At 29.5% G+C, this 18,071-nt stretch overlaps 1 protein-coding gene across 1 annotated transcript; it reads right to left on the bottom strand.

The window, feature by feature from the left end:
• Positions 1–5,285: 5,285 nt before the first annotated feature.
• Positions 5,286–7,591, bottom strand: LOC103495457 (NAC domain-containing protein 104). The gene is made up of 3 exons (XM_008457024.2): positions 7,373–7,591; positions 6,842–7,122; positions 5,286–5,884 (listed from the first exon to the last, which is right to left on the bottom strand). Exons 1-3 carry the CDS (start codon positions 7,542–7,544, stop codon positions 5,732–5,734), a joined length of 606 nt encoding a protein of 201 aa, XP_008455246.1. The 5' UTR covers positions 7,545–7,591; the 3' UTR covers positions 5,286–5,731.
• Between the last annotated feature and the right edge of the window lie 10,480 nt (positions 7,592–18,071).

Genomic DNA, 18,071 nt, shown 5'->3' on the forward strand with positions numbered 1-18,071 from the left:
AATATAAACATCTAAAACTATATAAAAAGTCTTGTTTTTCTTCTAAGTGTAATCATGTTTTACCGGTGAATAATTTGAGTTTTATTTTTTTAGCTTTTTGATCTATCTTTCGACATTAATCACACTTCTTATCGAGTGAACTAATTTACGCGTTTTCAAAGGTTTTTACGTGTTTGTTTTTTCATCTCGATCTTGGTCACAATCGAAGTAATCTCCATCTTTAAAGTTCTTGTATTGGTTTCATTGTGTTTTGGGGTTTTTTTTTTTTTTTTTAAGTAGAGTTAATTCGGTCTAATTGACTTTTAGGTCAAACCTTGAAGGATTATTAACTATATAGGTTGCCTATATGACACATATGTAGCTTATACCAATGAGATTATTAGTTCCAATTTCCAATATGGTCCCATGCCGACATGTTTGCTAGATGGTTTTTTCCATCCACAATTTATTTCCCCAAACGCCTTAAAAGTTTGGGAACTTTTTTTTTTTGTTGAAATTATTAAAATTGAACAATCTAGTACAAGTTTAGTATGTGATTTTAGTACAAGTTCAGTATAAGTAAAATTTACTATACAAGTTTTAGTTTATGATCCAATTTGATGAAATCATAACGTGGGAATAAGTTATTAATCTATAGAAGTTTGATCTTAAAGTTGTTAGATTGATTTAAGAGAGAGTTATCTCTTTTAAAAAAAAGTTGTTCATTTAAACTATTTTGATTAAAAAAAAAAAAAAGGTGAGTTGGGCTCATGACCTTGGGCCCAAGTCCATGTTGAGTGTGAGTTTTGACAACGTGACTCATGAATGTGGGTTGCTCATATTGGGCTTTTACCTGAGTTATGTAATGCACCATTGGCTACGTTGTTTTTATTTTATTTTATACCTAACTTGATTTAGAGCATGTTTGGGGTTAATTTTGAGAGGGTTTAAAGTGACAACTGAAAAAAATTTAAATGTTTTTTTTTTTTTGTGTGTGTGTTTAAAACAAAAAACCTACTTTAAATCCATTTAGATAAATTTAAGTTATTTAGATTTTCAATTAGATTTTTCTGATCAATTATGGAAAGTATGATAACTCGTTTATAGTAAATCACCTTTTTGAAAGTTTATGAGAAATTTTGGTTTTCAACCAATTGTATGGATTGTTTTATCTATACAACTATTGGGTATTATATACAAAACAATGGTGGGGATTCAATAAATCAAGAAAACGGTAGTAGAAAAAGGTTAGACCCGAAATTTAAACAATGTGGATTAATGAAAGAGCGAGGACATGATAGTTTCAACTATGTTTTTGTGCTTTTGTCCAACAACGTCATTTTGATCATAGTGTATGGACAAAAGTGATTCGAAGTGACTTTGGTAGTAAACAAAAGTTAAATAAAAAATTGATTGGTGTTAAAAAGTTACATACGACCAACTTTCAAATTTGTGTGTTAAATATCTTGAATCGTATATATATTTTTGATGTTGTTATATACAGTGAACGTCACTCAATAATTAACATTACTATCTTTTTTTAAAAAAAAAATTTGAGGTTCAAATCCCTCTATCTCATTTGTTATAGTAAAAAATATTCACTTGTGTCGTATTACATCCTTTAAAATTGGAGCTTAAACTATTGGTTTACGTATTAGCAACAATTGCTAATAATGTATTTCATAGGTCAATGTCAACAACCCAATTAAAGGATGAGTCATGCATGGGAGGGAGTATTGATGGATCGATCTATAGTTATTGTTCGAAACTTTCTTAATGGAATAATGTAGTCATTTAAACAAATGGTAGATCATTGAATGAGACCACTATATACGTTGTTTCGTAATATAATGATTTAATGTATGTAGATTTAAAAATATAATTTGTTTATATATCATCTAACAATCAATCGATATAAATTTGACTTTTATCTCATATTCTGACCATTAAAAATTGTTGGCCACACGTTTTATGACAACTTCACCAAATAATTTTTTGTCGAGAAGACCATTAATTTTTCTTAGTTGAATACAGACGAAAGTTGAAAAAGGAAATGAATGCATTGTACAACCAAGACCCAAATAGGGTAGAACAAGCTACAAGTACAAACTATTGTGTTTTGAATTGATGTGGTACCAATTTAGGACATGATTTCAAGTATATGTGTTTGTTTATAGGTAACTATAAATGCAGTGTATATGTAATTTGCATAAATTATTGAAGCAGTAGTAAATGCTAATTAAGATTATAGTAATTAGTTTTGTATATGCAAGTACATTAGTGATTTAATTTAAGTATGTTTGCAAATTTCAATCTCCACCAAAAAGAAAAAAGGTATGAATTTTTAACTCAGGAGTTAAATACGGGTATTTAAATTCCCTTAAATCCACAACTTTATCGATGATGAGATGAGAAAGATATAATCTTATCCTTACATTCGAAGTTTGTTTAAACAGTGATCACTTAGTGTGTTTATTATAGTTCTTTGAGCGTTTAATTTTGAAAATAAATTATTTTTTAGAAAAATGGTAGTGTTCGACACAATCATCAAAACAAAAATCTTTGATCTTAAAGAAAGAAACTTTGATTATCTATTAATATTTTTACTAATAGTTTTTAAAAAAATATTAATACATTGTATTTTTATAGACAAAATTATTATTCTTTTAATTAAAAACTAATTTTGACTGCCAAGTTTTAGGATCAAAATATATAAATTAAAGTTGTTTGCAAATATAATTAACAAAACAAACTAAAATAATATTTATAAATATGCCAAAATGTCACTGTCCAGAGCGATATATATCGATTGATAAATTACTGTCATCTATCATAAATTAATCATAACATTTTATCATTTTTTTAAAAAATATTTCCAATTGTTTCGTTTAAAAAACAAATTAAAATATTTTTAACAAAAATTGAAATTATTTACGAAAGAAGATAACAAATATAATACATAAAATAAAATAAAAACAGATAGAGAGAGAAATCAAGACAAGAAAGCGAAGTTAGGCAGAGAAATACACGAATAAGAGTAAGAATAGCGATTCCAACGAAATCCTCCGCAAAGCCAAGTTTGGTATGAGAACGAAAACCTTTGCCATTGGTGACTTTACGACGCCTACGAAGAAAACGACGAAGATGAACACAATTCTTAAAGCGAAAAATACGAGATTCTTCAACATCAGGATGAAGAATAATATTTATAAATATGTCAAAATGTCACTGTCGAGAGCGATAAATATCGATCGACAAACTACTATCATTTATGATAAATTAATCATAACATTTTGTCATTTTTTAAAATATTTCCAATTATTTATTCGTTTAAAAAACAAATAAAAGTAGAAGAAAGTAAAATGAAACAAATTCAAACCAAATTAAAATATTTTTAACAAAAATTGAAATTATTTTTTTTTTAAAAAAAAAAAAGATAAAACTTTTACTATATTTTAAAAAAGTTTTAATTATTTTTGATATGTGAGAATAATTCTCTTTCATTGGTTAAGCTTAATTAATAATTTTTCTAAATAATAATAATAATAATAATAAAGAAGAAGAAAATAAAAGGAAGAAGGGATGTTGGTTACGTCATGAATGACTGTATGCTTGTGTAAGCAAGGCAGTGCAATATTTGGAGTGGTTACATTAAACTGACTCATAAACTTTTAAAAAATAAGAAAAAGTAAGAAAAGTGTTTCACTTTCTGTGTCTGCAACACAACACAACACAACACAACACAACTACCATGTATATATATATATATATATATATATCAAATAATGATAATAAGGTAGAAGGTAGAAGGTAGAAGGTAGAGAAGAGAAGATAAATATTGGGTTCATCATTTTTAGGGTTCCCCAAGTTCTGCCAGCACAGTGCTTTCTGGGCTCCACACCTTACACTTACACTTTCTTCCCATCTCTCTTTTCTTCATCTTTTTATTCCCTTTTTTTTACCTTCTCCCTTCTTCACTACTTTAATTATCCCAACATTCTTCCTCCATCTTCTCTACTTTTCTACTTTGTTCTTTCACATGCACTCTTGTTTCTATACATTTTTAAGTATAGGACGACGAGTAAGAAGAAGGAAAAACCTCGAAGTTTAATTACAATCAAGGAATATAAATTTTCTGAGATTGAATTTGCAACTATTATCCTTCTTAGACAATTCTAGTTTTAATCAATTATCGTATATATTAATTATTTGTCTATGTTAGTTGAAGTACGACAAAGTATCAATTTAAAATGTTGATATATGATGAAGTTTGTTCACTAATGATGATTTGGTATGTGTAATCCAAATTTAGTTTAAGTTCGCAATAAATCACTCTATTCGTTGTTGCATGATCTAATAATTGAAGAGGTGTAACAATTTTTTTGATACTATGTTTATGTTTACAAATTAATGTATCAAAACATCTTATATTTTTCTAATTTTTACTTTTTTCACTTTTACAACCAACAATGAAAGTTGTAGGACTGGATTTACTGTTTCAATTGTAGAATCTCGTGCAAGCTAGATTAGGTTTTCAAGGTTGTATTAACTATAAGAGAAACATCAGTTGTTTTAATTTAGGAAAGTATGTTATTGATCATGCACGCTTTTGAAAAATAAAATGTCACATGTGTAATTAAGGTGGTGTGGTGATGGTGGCACTTGACACCTTAACTTTTAGTATATTCTATCAATCGAGTTGTTTACACGATAATAAAATTTCATCAACCATCGAAAAATAGTCGGTATCTTGTAGTGTAAATATAACATAATAAAAAATACTTTACCTTTCTTAAATAGCATATAATATAATGTTAGTTAAACACATTGAGATTTAAATAAGTAGCTAGATTGATTTTTTGTTTTTTAATCGATTTTATAAGAAATATTTACAATAATTATTATTTTATCGATATTTCTATAAACAATGTTTTTTTTTTTTAAATTTTAAAAAGTAATCAATCTTATTAGTATTAATTAGTGTATCTTTTAATATTTCATGTCCAATTACTGAAAGACATTTTCTTTACCTTTATAAAGACATCAAATAATTAATTTTAATTATCAATATCTAACCTTTGGAGATACACTTATTGAAAAACATTATCATGCTGATAATTAGCCATCCCATTAAAGTGTTATTAGAAAATTTAATAATTAACATCGATGCCCTTCATTTCCTTAATAATCATAACCTCTCATGTCTATTAAGAAGAAGAAGAAAAAAAAAACAATTGTAGAATTCAACAAATTGAAACAAGAACTAATAATAATTAAGTATACATTTAAAAAGTAACATTCCTTACATAATTAACATAACAATATGAAAAGGGGGAAGAAAGAAAAAAAACAAAATTGTACCCTATATAACTAAAGTTGAGTAAAATTGGAAATTTGTTTTTAACATATATAACTAATTAAAAAGAAAAAAAAGAGCATAAAGAGATAATAAAAAGTGATATATATATATATATATATATATATATATATATATATATATATATATATATATATATATATATATATATATATATATATATATATATATATATGAAAAAGTGGGATTGGGTTGAGTTGGTGATTTAGAGAGGGTTTGGGTGGTGGAGGGGATGTAGTAGTAGTAGTAGTAGTAGTAATAATAAGTGCTATAGATCACCACGTGGGTAAGAAGAGTGTGTTTGGGTTGGGAAGCATATATTTAATTAATGTAATGTAATGTAATGTAATGTAATGTAAATGGTTTTTGTTGTGTTCATTGGATGCGATTGGGTAAGCTTATTTCGTCCAGATCGTCCAACGTTAGAAAAACTTCATCCAAACATGATAGCTCCGCCCCATCTTCTTCTTCTTCCTTTTGATCTTCATCTCTTTCGTAAACTCTGCATAATACCCATTTGCTGTAATCCTGTAATAACCAATCGTTACCAAACTAATTTTTTTTATCCTTTATGAGAAATTATCTAAAATAAAACATTTTACAAAATATTTACATTTAATGGAAAAATTAATAATGGAAAAATTAAGTGTAATTAATTTTGCTCAGTTTGTCAACTTTTCTATTATTGAAAAATCCTTAATATAATATACACACCAATATTTATTCAAATTTCTACTTTTTACGTCAATTTTGAGTTAAAAAAGATTTTCTTAAAAATAATAGAAAGAAAACACTATTTACATATTTACATTTTATAAAGTACTACTAAAAACAAATTTTATTAGACTTGATTTTTCCATAAAATATTTTTATTTTGACAACTTCTTTAAAGAAAATTACTTTAGTTTTAGTTTTTTTTTTAATTATAGAAGTCTATAGTATTAGTTATTAAATTTTGAATTTAATTTCAATCAAATACTTATTAATTTTTAGAAATTAAACTATTTTTATTTTTTATAAATTTTTTTTCCTAGTTTTTCTAGACATAAATTTTATATAGTTTTCGGTTTTCTTTAAAGAAATTTGTTTGGAATGTTTAAATAATTTTTAAAAAACTATTTTAATTAAACATTCCATTGATCCAAATGTTTTATTATCTGTAGATATTTTGATGGTCTTTTTTTTTTTTTCATCAATCTCTTAAAACTCATTTTAAAATAATCTATTCTTAAGTGTTTCCTTAATCATGTTTGATAGATTTTGAATTAATTCAATCTCCAAAGTACTTTTTATTTACTAAAATTAAAGAAAAACCCATGTGGAAAGTTATACTAAAAAAACATTAAATTGTTTTTTTTTTAATAGAAAATTTGATTTGGTAGGAAGAAAAGAAAAAAAAAAACATTTTTGATTTTCCCCCAAAATGTATTTTTTAAAAACATTTATTAGAAAATTGGTTTGAAGCTGAGAGATGAGGTGGCGTACTCTTTTTGGCCGTCCACGGCGTCTAGAGGAAGAAGAACTAGAGGCGGCGGCAGCATCGGCAAGACGAAACTCATGCATTATCCAGTTAGTTTTGAGAGGTCCGGCATCGGCGTCTTGGAGGTGAAAGAGAAAATATTTCTTCATTCCGACGACTTCGGAGGTGGCGGTTGAAAGAACAGGGTCATCTCTGCCCAACGGATTCCAAAACCCATTATCAGTAACTCTACCTTCAATCTTTCTGCTGTAGAAATACCAACGGTTTCCCTCTCCCAACGCCTTCCCTAAAACACAACCAATCAGCCACCAAACTTTTCCTCTCATCATAACCTTTTCCCAACTTACTTTCTTTTTTAAGTAGTAGTTTATAAGATTCGTCCTAGTGTGTAGTACTGATTTTTTAAATAGTTTATAAGATTATTATTCGTCCTAGTTTTGAAAATACCGTAGATAACAAAATTCCAAATTTGGACGTTTTCTTTAAAGAAAATCAAATGGATATCAAATGGGGTGTAAACAAATAATAATTTATACCGTCTAACTCCCAAGGATCGTACGTGAAGAGACTGAGATCGGGAATGACGTCGGGGTGGCAAGGCAACAAGGCAGCTTTACGGTGGAGGAAATGAACGACCAGTTCTTCATCGGTTGGATAGAATCGGAATCCGGGAGGGAGGTTGAAGTTATGGCTATCTGGTGCAGCCATGGAGATTTAATTTTGAAAGAAAGGAGGAATTTTAGGAGTTTGATATAATTAGAGGAGGGAATAGTAAAATGGTAAGAGGAATGATGATGTATTTATACTAAGAGAAAAGAGAAAAAGGAAAGGGAGAAGGTGACGTGGGAGTCAAGTTGGGTAATCAATTTCATCACTAAAAACTTTGTAATCACCACCCCACACAAGTGCCCTTACCTTCACAAAGTTATTCAACTACATTGTCACATTCAAATGTAAATTTACTTATTTATTTATATGTTTGTTAACCATTAAACAAATCAAAATTTAACTATATCAAGAAAGTAGCAAAAAAAAAAAAAAAATGGAGAGACTTCACAATGTTTATATGATATACAGTAAAAAAAAATTACTTCACGAATTAGTTTTATGAAATTTACGCATTACCCTAACAATATCTATTTATGAAAGTAGAAAATTAAAATATAGTTTATACTTGTGTATAATTCATTTGTTACAAAAATGAATTGAATTCTTAACTAAAACTTTATCCTACTATCCCACTATCAAATTAAACTAGCAACGAGTCACAACATATTCAAAAGTGATATACACAACATTTTCCTTTAAAATTCCAATGAAATGACATCAAAGGGACAGCCACCTTAGAAAGGTAACTTTCCGTTAACAAAATGGGTTAATGTTATAATTGAAAAGGAAGCAGCTAAGGCGGCGGGAAAACGGACGATATCATAATGGGTATGGAAATGAATGAGAAAGTTAATAGACATATTCACTTTCTGAAGCAGAGTCAACTATTTCTTTCCATACATATAAACAAAATATTTATAAAATCCACAGGGTGTGTGGTGAGGTGTGGTGTGTCACCGCCTGGCCTGCGCCCCTTTGTCTCATTACATAAACCATATCATTACTCCCCACTATCCCCTTCTTCCCCCCACACCCTCCTTTCTTGTTTATATATATTTTTATATTTATTTTGTAATAATCTTTGTCTCTCTTCCTTATGTTCCCTCTCATCATTTACTTTTTCTCTCTACCAATTCCATTACTTTTAATAAATTTCAATCTTTAATTTTCACCCAAAACCCTAATCTCCTATTTTCATAACTCAAACTTCAATTAATTATATTACTTCTTCTTTAAAAGTAAGTAATATAACAGTCCCTACCAACCACAACCACATGTTCCACAACCTATTTATCTAATTTCCTATTTACTTACTAAACCCCATGTGTTTATTATTATTTTCTTGGAGATAGTATTATATTTGATCGCGTTAACTTAAATTCAAATTCAAAACTAATAGTTATAATAATTTGAAGTGTAAAATTTTCGTAATTGTATGTATCAATTTACATCCCACATTGTTATGTGTAATTGTTTCTATTAAAATTTTAAATTGTCCTATGAGAATCAATTTAGAATATTTTTAAAGATCGCGTTTGAAATTGTTAGTGGATTTATTTCTCACATGGGTAGATTTTTCTTTAAGTGTCGGTTAATAAAATTGATGAAAAATAATTTTAATTGAAAGTCTAAATTAATTTACTTATAAAAGTTTAAAATTTTTAATAGAATGTTGAAATCTATATAGTTGAAAAAGTTTATGAATTTATTAAATTGATACAATTATATTTATCAAATGCTAGATGGTCATGATGGTGATGATAATTAATTATTGTTTGTTACTTTATTTAGTTCGATGAGAAATTTAAATTTGTAATTTTGATGGGTGTGATAAATGTGTTTATATAGTTGAGTTTAGTATTTCTACAATTATTGAATAACTCTTATTATTTGTATGATTTCTTTTTAATCTAAATATACTTATTTGGTCTATTACTCTTAACTAATAATGGAGAGATGTGCTTGTTGAAATTTAGTTAAAGCTAGAGACAATCATAATTATTCTTTCACTTATGGCAACTCATTATTTTGTACCCATATCTATAGATAGAGTTATATGAATCCTTGTCTCTTGGTACTTGTTGAAACTATGTGCTACCTAGATAATTATTTCATTCTTTTATTTTGTACATTAATAATTTCCCAAAATTATATTTTACATCTTTATACTCTTTAAATCAAATAGCTTTAGACACACCCACCCTTTTTTTTTTCCTTCAAACCTTTAAGATTGACATCAAAATTTCAACTTTGTTTTTGATATAATAAATTGAAAGGCATAAGGTTATTGTAAATGATAAAAATTATTGAAAAAACTTTAAATTCACCCATTATCATCAACATCTCTATAGAAGCGTTTGTGGTTATAAATTATTGTAGTTGAGTTATAATAGTTTGTGTTTTTGAACTATAATATTATGTATTATTTGTGGTATAGATTATTTTATAAGTTTGAGAAAAAAAATATAGTAAACACTATGACAACAAATAAAAAAATTATGAATGTTCAATAATAAATAAAAACTCTAGCAAATAGTAATTAAGTTCGATAGCAAATGAGAAATTTTGAAACAGTGTTTCCAGTAACTAATTGAAAATTTTAAAACAATATCTGCAGTAGTTAAAAGTAATTATAATAGTCTTGCATAATTCTGGTCCAGATGAGATTTGATCGATTGAATTTAAAATTTTGTTATTTTTTTAACTATGTAATTAAATTATTGTATATATATATATATTTTTTTTTTCTTGTTTGGAGGGGGGAAGAGAAATATGGAAGAGTGTGAAAATAGAAGACTTTGAAGCATCATCACACCTCATGCTTATATCACCCCCACCTGCTGTCATCCACGTGTCACGCACGAAAATGGGTTTGGTCGTGGACCAATTTAACAAGTCAGTAGGCCCACATCATTGGAGTGTCAAGTGTGCATATATACCCCCATTCATTATTACCTTCAACAAATACTATTTTCTTTCTTTCTTTCTTTTCTTTTCTTTTCAAAAATTCCTTTTTCTTTTTTTTACCTCTCGTCTCAATTCAATCTCTATACATAACAAATCCTTAATTGATTCATCTAATTAAGATATATATATATATATATATATATATATATATATATAATCTAATAGTCGAAGAGAATTGAATTTGGAAGGCAAAAGGAAAAAAAAGGGAGGGTGGGGGGGGGAAGGGAGAGAAAAAGGCATACACATTCCTCTTCTCTCCCACATGAAAAACCCACAAAACGCAATCAACTATTTCTTAGGATTGAGGACTTCCCAACTGATTTGCCGGCATGCCTCACGTGGATCCCACCTCTTTCTTACACATTCTAAGTAACTCATCTCAATTATTATTATTATTATTATTATTATTATTATTATTATTATTCTAAATTATTTTTTTAACTTAGAAGAAATATATATATATATATATATATATATTATAATTTAATGTAACGTATGAGTGAAGGAGAGTGGTGTGGTACTTTGCTTATGACTTCTCCAAGTCAAATAACAATAATAATTACAATCCTAATTTTTATATATATATTTTTTTTTTAATTCTATAAAATAATATTCTGTCTTTTCCCTTTGATGGGATATGTTTGACATTGACGTAACTGAGTTTACCATTTCACTTTTATTTCTTTCCTCCCTTTCTCTTTTCCTCTTTAATTTAATACCCATAATTAACCCCTAATCCAACTCTAACGTAAATTTCGTTCCTTATTTTAATCAACCATTCTCCATGGGTGCCATTATTTTTTAAGATCTTCCAAATATATTACAAATGATGTATGTGTTTTGTTAATCTAATTTCCAATTTTAGAAATGATCAATTTTAATTCTTAATTTTACTTTTTTTTTTTTAATCTTGTATCTAGTTTTTCTCATTGTCTCTCTTTTTCGATCTTTGAGATAATACTTGAAGTGTACTATATCTCACTTTACTTAGTTTAGATTCGTTTTCTTAGGTTTATTATGTTTATTTGATGACACTGTATGTTTCAAGCATCTAAAATGGTAGTATCGAGCAAAGTATCAATGTATCGACTCGGTTAATAATAGGCAAAATGATTATAAAAGTAAAAAAACTAGGGTCTTGCTTTACAGTGTTGCCGCAATATTAGGGTTAACACTGAGTGTCTTTCCATCTAATCTTTGATCTTAGAACGAAATGGTGAAATCCAGTGTTTAATTAATTTGAGAGTATGTAGCAACATTTAAAAAAAATTGCAAATATAACAAAATCTTAATAATAGACTTCTATCGTTGATAGACTCTTATGATTTATCAGTGATAGACCAACATTTGCTACATAGTTTATCAGTGATAGACTCCTATCATTAACAGATTTTGCTATATTTGCAATTTTTTTAAAATGTTGCTATGTACTTAATTATTTTGAATACAATTGCTACATTTGCAACTATCTCATATAGAGTTTTAGAGTGGTTTGGGCCGTAATCGAAAGAATTCCATAAATTCAAGTTGAATCAAATAGAGATAAATCTCATCAATCTCTTCGGGTCCATAATTAAATCCATTGCACAATGAAGTTGCATCAACAATTTACACTTAATCTTCATAATTAAAGTGGGATTTGTGGCTTTCATCTCATTAGACTAACATGAACAACAAAGGAAGCTTACTCATGAAAATCCACTAAATATGGGATAATCCTACTTAAGTTAGATTTCTCCACTAAGCTTGGTCTAACAGTCAACTAGTTTGACTTTGGTCAAATTTTTTTACCCATACGATTAAAAGTCAAATTTTCAAGCCATTAATCTTAATCTTAATTAATTAATTTAATTTTAATATTCAATATTAAATTTCACTCATTCAGATCAATTGTTCTAATATCCAATATTTAATTTTGATTTTGCATATAGATTTTATTGCTCCTTGATTTTTAAATATTAGAATAGATCAAGTTTTGACAAATTATATAATAATAATAAGCGTAAGATTTGAAAAAAAATATAAAGAAATATTTTAGTGAGAAAAATCAAACATAGAATTAGGGTGTTACCAACTTTTTCTCTATTTTTTTTGCAAATAATATATATATATATATATATATATATATATATTGCAAAATTTAATATTGGAAAAATTTTAAAAATTATGTAAGATTTGACATGAGAAGACCGTAAAACAATCTATAAGCTAACAAAAAGTTGTTTTTTATCTTATCAATCTCGTTTGAACAAAAAATGTACTAGTTTTGTAAGTCAAAACTTGATGTCGATAATTTTGACAATTTTCTATTCTTGCTTTTGGCCACACATTAAATCTTCAACTTTAGCACTCTCATCATTCGCCATTTCGAATGTTTGCAACCAAAGAAATGCGAATTTTATGAAATTTGCGAGCGTGATGTTCCTAAGCTTTACCATACGTGTAAAGGTGATCAAGTGTGTGTGTATATATATATATATATATATATAGGATCTCAGCTCAGATAAGATTCCAAACTCCTACAAACTTTTAAATAAAGGAAAGAAAAACTATCACGTTTTCTTCTTTTGCATGGGTTCCTAAATCGTCTACGTGAGTTGCAAGCCTTCGATCATTATCTTCTGTTGTAAATCAGATACATCTCTGAATTTTACTCATTGTTTTCCTTTAACCATCTTCCCAAATTAAACAATTTCCGAATCAATTCTTCCCCATTAATTACACATCTCCGCCGCCAATTTCTGGCCTTCATTCAGCTCATCCCATTCCTTGCGAATGGATACAAATAGTTGGAGACTCCTACTCAAAGTGGAATCGAGGCCGGGGATTGGAGCTTCCAATTGCACCCCGATTTTCGACAACAAATTGTCAACGAAATGTATGGTTTTTCCTGCATCTTTTATAGCTTTTATAGCTTTGCCCCATTTTTTAGAACGGAGTCATTGAAGAGGCAACTTCTTGTGAAATGAAAATTTTGATTAAGGGACACCCAAGTTTTGGAAGGGGTGATGAGCAATATCTCCATACAGAGGTGCGAAACGTTAACTTGTTTCTGTTTTGCATTACATGTTTTGACCGGTAGGCAACTTAACCACTACGTGAGCTGACCATATCACTCCTTTCAGGCGATTTGCAACAACACTTGTTTCTGATCAAGAGGGATTGAGTGAGATACGAAAAATTGTTGCAAGGTTTAAGGAAAAGATTTATATCGTCTCTATCAATCAGGTGTTTCTGCTCACTTTGTCCTAGTTTAAGCCAAGGATTTTCATATGCGTTTGTTCCTCACACACACATTTAAAGAAACATATTTCATTGATATGTGAAATTTACAAAAAGAGGCCGAAGCACAAGCCAAAGGCGTTATGATAGCGGTCTCCAATTGGACAAAAGAGACAGATATTAGATAATGATATCAAAACCGCAATCAAAGGAGCTCCCTCCATATCGAATAGGCGATTTTTTTTCTCTCTTTCCAAGTAATCAAACACGAATCAAATGCATCCATATTACCTATCATTCTTTTATTGGTAAAGGGATGGCCAGTGAGAGTCCATCAGAGGATGCTGACAACGTTCTTAGGTAAGGCAATGTACCAACCAAAAGAGGAGAAAATTTCCTTCCAAGACCTTTCAACAAAGTGGCCTGCAGTTGATGAATAGATGGCTACTTAGAATATGTTCTAATAACAATAAGATTTCAATTGTTTGATTTACTACCTAAGATTTAGTTGTGTAATGCGTACTTCTTTTCTTTGTTGGGGTTGATTGTTTTTGTGTCCCCATGTATATTCTTTTCACTTCTTTTACTGTAATCGCAGTTTCTTACTCTCTTTCTCTCACTATGTATATATAGTGAGTTTTACATGTGGACTTACATGTATAAATCTTGTTTTATTATGCTATATCGTCTTGCACTAGCTAAACACAACATCGTTTTAGTGATCTCTTGAGTGAGTACTATATACTATTACCAATTCTATTTTTAACCTTTCATTTCAGTTTGATTACCTAAGGAAAACGTTTCTGAAGATCCTTACCGTGGAAATCATATCCCAGCCCCCTATGGGGACTTTTCATTACCATCCAATTCTATGGTGCCTAGCAATAAGTCTCTGGATTTTGGTAAGGCATCAATAGACACTTTGCCACTATGTTGTACATGATAAAAGTTTCACCAACACTTTTAAAGTCAATTTGTGAATGAATTTCTTATGGTAGAGATTTTTTTAAAAAATATATTTAAATCTGTTTATTTCTCTGTTCTTGGATATTGTAATCAGTTCTCACTTAACATGTGACGTATTTTTATTTGACTTGATGTTGTGTATGTTGTAAACAGCATTACAAAGCATGAAGTTTCAAGTTCTAAAGCCAAGGGCAATCTATTTCTGTCCCTCAGTCACAAAATGTAATGGATCAGCTTCAAGTTGGAAGTCAAGCACCAGGCTCCTTGCTTCAATCACAAAATGTAATGGATCTGCAAAAAGCAGTTGTATCATTCTCATAGAGCTCTTCCAGAGACATCTTCAAGTATGCTTTCTTGCTTTGTTATAATTTTAGAGCCTTATCATTGATTATTGAATGATCAAACCAGTAAGATGTTATTAATGTTAGCTTAATCTGGTGACCTTGTACAAAAATGAGGTGTTTGAAATGAGAAATAGGAAAAACTAGAAGGGAAAGAACAGTAGCATATGTTTGATTTTTGAGATTTGGAACAATGGAGTTTCTTGAAAATTGAATGAAATCAATGAGTTTTTATGAAATTTGTTACTCTGATGACCCTCGATTTTGTTCTTGAAGCAATAAAATTTCTCCCTTCTAAATAAAATTTTAGTCATAAGATCAATGCATGCTTCAATTTTCATAATCATGGCGAAGTTAGGCATGCAGTATTTGCTGTTATTGTGTTTCTCTTTAAGTACTTTAACTTGCGCTTCATTATATGAGTTGAATTTGTGTAGCTTATTGTTTCTTTGGGTTTCTATGCACACAAATATTGCAAACTATAGAGCCTTGCATTTTGAATTTTTTATGCTAACATCATCATTCTTTGGCCCATTCTTTATCGCGAACTGCAGCGTACCTCTTCTGTTATGTTCTTTTGGTCTACCTTCAGCATTTTTGTTATGAACATGGATGCACACACAAATACGATAAGCAATGTGATATTTCTTGAAAAATTAGGATAGACAATACGATGAACGTAGTTTTTCAAAGAATATTATGCAGCTCAGAACTGTGCACATGTTACAGAGGAATTTTCAATTTTCAGGTTTATTGTACTCTTTATTTCCATCTCTTTGCAGCTGAGAACTTACTTGTATATTGAGGAATATTTTACTATGTTTTATCCCCTTCTATTTTTGTTTTTTTCCAAAATAAGAAACTGTAAATTTAAATCACTAAAGAGAAAGCAAACTGTAGGTAAAACCTTCCGGTCTAAGATTTGATGGAAAAAAAACAGTGGTTATTACTATTTTCATTATTGTTGAGCAAGAAACAAAACTTTTCATTGATGGAATGAAAACAGTGACTGACGCTCAAAAGTTATGAACTCTTTTGATAATAAGAAAACAAAAAAGTTGACAGTAAAATTAATAGTATGCCAAACGAGACATCATGAATCTTGAATAGGATGTCCAACAAAGAGGTTGGAGAAAACACACTAGCACACAAAGAAGAGGTCTTTGAAGGAGTCTAAATGGATCAATCGTACCAAGGATATTATTATTATTATTGTATCCATGAATATATGGGCTTGCATGTGCACGCCTTGACTGCCTAGCCCTGATTTTGATTTAGAAAAAGGATATAGGTGTGGTTATTAGATAGAGATTTGTGAAGGGCACAGTAATGTGAGGCCAGACTGTGTAATGAATTATGGATGTAATCAGAAACAATCTGTTATTTTTAGATTTAATCTTATATACATAAGGAAAGACTAGAAAGCTTTTTGCTGCCGTTACTAGGAGAGTCTTTGTAAGTTAAAAGTCAGCTTTATGTGGAGTGGAATAGTTGTAGATGAAGGTAAATTACTACCACTGCTACTCGTCTCCATTGCAAGATTGAGCATCTTTCATTGCTATATCTTGGTTTTCCACTTGGTGAGTACCCGAAAAAGGTCTCTTTTTGACAGCCGGTTATGCATAGAGTACAAAAAAAGTTGGATAGGTGGAAAAGATTCAATTTTTCACATGGTGGAAGGGCTACTTTGTGCAAGTTGGTGTTGTCCAATTTACCTATTTATTATGTTTTTGTTTCTTATGCCATCAAAGGTCATCTCCATTGAGTGTTGAAGGACTTCTTTTGAGAAGGAAACAAAGGCAGTAGGATAAACCATTTGGCAAAATGGGATTTAGTTTCTAGATCTCTTATGGATGGAGGACTTGGTTTTGATGATATAAAAGTTTGAAATGTGGCACTTCTTGCTAAATGGGGTTGGAGATACTTTTACGAAGCTAATTCTCTGTGGCATATGGTGATTAATAGTATTCATGGAAAGGGAGGATTCAGTTGGCATACGTCAGGGTGTTTGGACTTGGCCTCAGAAGTCCTTAGATTAGAATTTCCAAATCTTGGTTGCAAGTTGAATCATTGGTCAGTTTTTAAACTTTGGTATTGGGACCGGAACTGATTTTTGGTGTGATGTTTGGTTTGATGTTTTGCCTTTAAAAGTGAAGTTCTTTGATTCATATAGAATTGCATTCTTACCCACAGGCACAATCTCTCTGTCATACATACTAAAAGATGATGAAATTAAATCATCGAATAACCCAAAAACTTAAGCCCGTGAGTGAAGCTAAATTTAATTATATATCTTTTTCATCGTGGGTTTGTGGATTTAAAATACTTGAAAGACTCACGAGTAGAAATGAATATTAATTACTTTGATACCATCTTAAATTACCTATCGATCCAAAAGCTTGAATTGATGGATGAAGATAAACTTAATTTTATATCATCCAACGAGATTAAGAGAATTTACTCAACCCGATGTTCGCATTTGGTCTTTGGGGAAATTTTGAGTTAAATCCCTTTCCAAACATTTGGAAGTTTCGTCTCCATGGGAAACAGTGGTTTATAAAGCTTTATAGAAGACAAAGAGCCCTCCGCGAGTTGACAATGATTCTTGGAATGTTGAATTGCTCCTCTACTCTCCAAAGGAAACTACTTCAAATTGCTTGCTGCCTCCATCTTTGCAGTTTGCAAGATGGATGGTGAAGATCTTCAACACACATTCTTTGAACGTCAATTTTCCAGATCTTACTGGAACCGTTTGCTAACCACTTTTCAATATCCAATGGGTTTCTTTGTGAGACATTCAAAGACAACGTTCTTCAGATTTTGTTTGGACTTTCTTCAAAGCCAAAGTTTGGACTGTTATGGTTAATGGCGGTCAAGGCCATCATTGCATAATCTTCCATTCTTGACGTATGGATCAACTTTTTCTAGGTAATCTTCCTAAATTTTATATAAAAATGTTGTGTAAATTTATATAATTATAAAATTGATTTAGAATCTCAAGAAAATTAGTTATGTTTTGGTATAAGATCATAGATAATAACAAGAAAAAAAAGTAGTTAAAGATAATCGAAATTGAAAAAGTGATATAAATGTCGGTTTTCAAATTCTTCATGTAATATCTACAGAGATG

Source organism: Cucumis melo, chromosome 1, assembly GCF_025177605.1.
Source record: "Cucumis melo cultivar AY chromosome 1, USDA_Cmelo_AY_1.0, whole genome shotgun sequence".
Classification (NCBI taxonomy): domain Eukaryota; kingdom Viridiplantae; phylum Streptophyta; class Magnoliopsida; order Cucurbitales; family Cucurbitaceae; genus Cucumis; species Cucumis melo.

Coding starts and splice junctions, on each gene's coding strand:
- LOC103495457 (XM_008457024.2), bottom strand. CDS start 7,544: ATGGCTGCACCAGATAGCCATAACTTCAACCTCCCTCCCGGATTCCGA. Junction 7,123..7,372: donor CGATCCTTGGGAGTTAGACG/GTATAAATTATT, acceptor GTTGTGTTTTAG/GGAAGGCGTTGGGAGAGGGA. Junction 5,885..6,841: donor GCCGTGGACGGCCAAAAAGA/GTACGCCACCTC, acceptor TGGTTATTACAG/GATTACAGCAAATGGGTATT.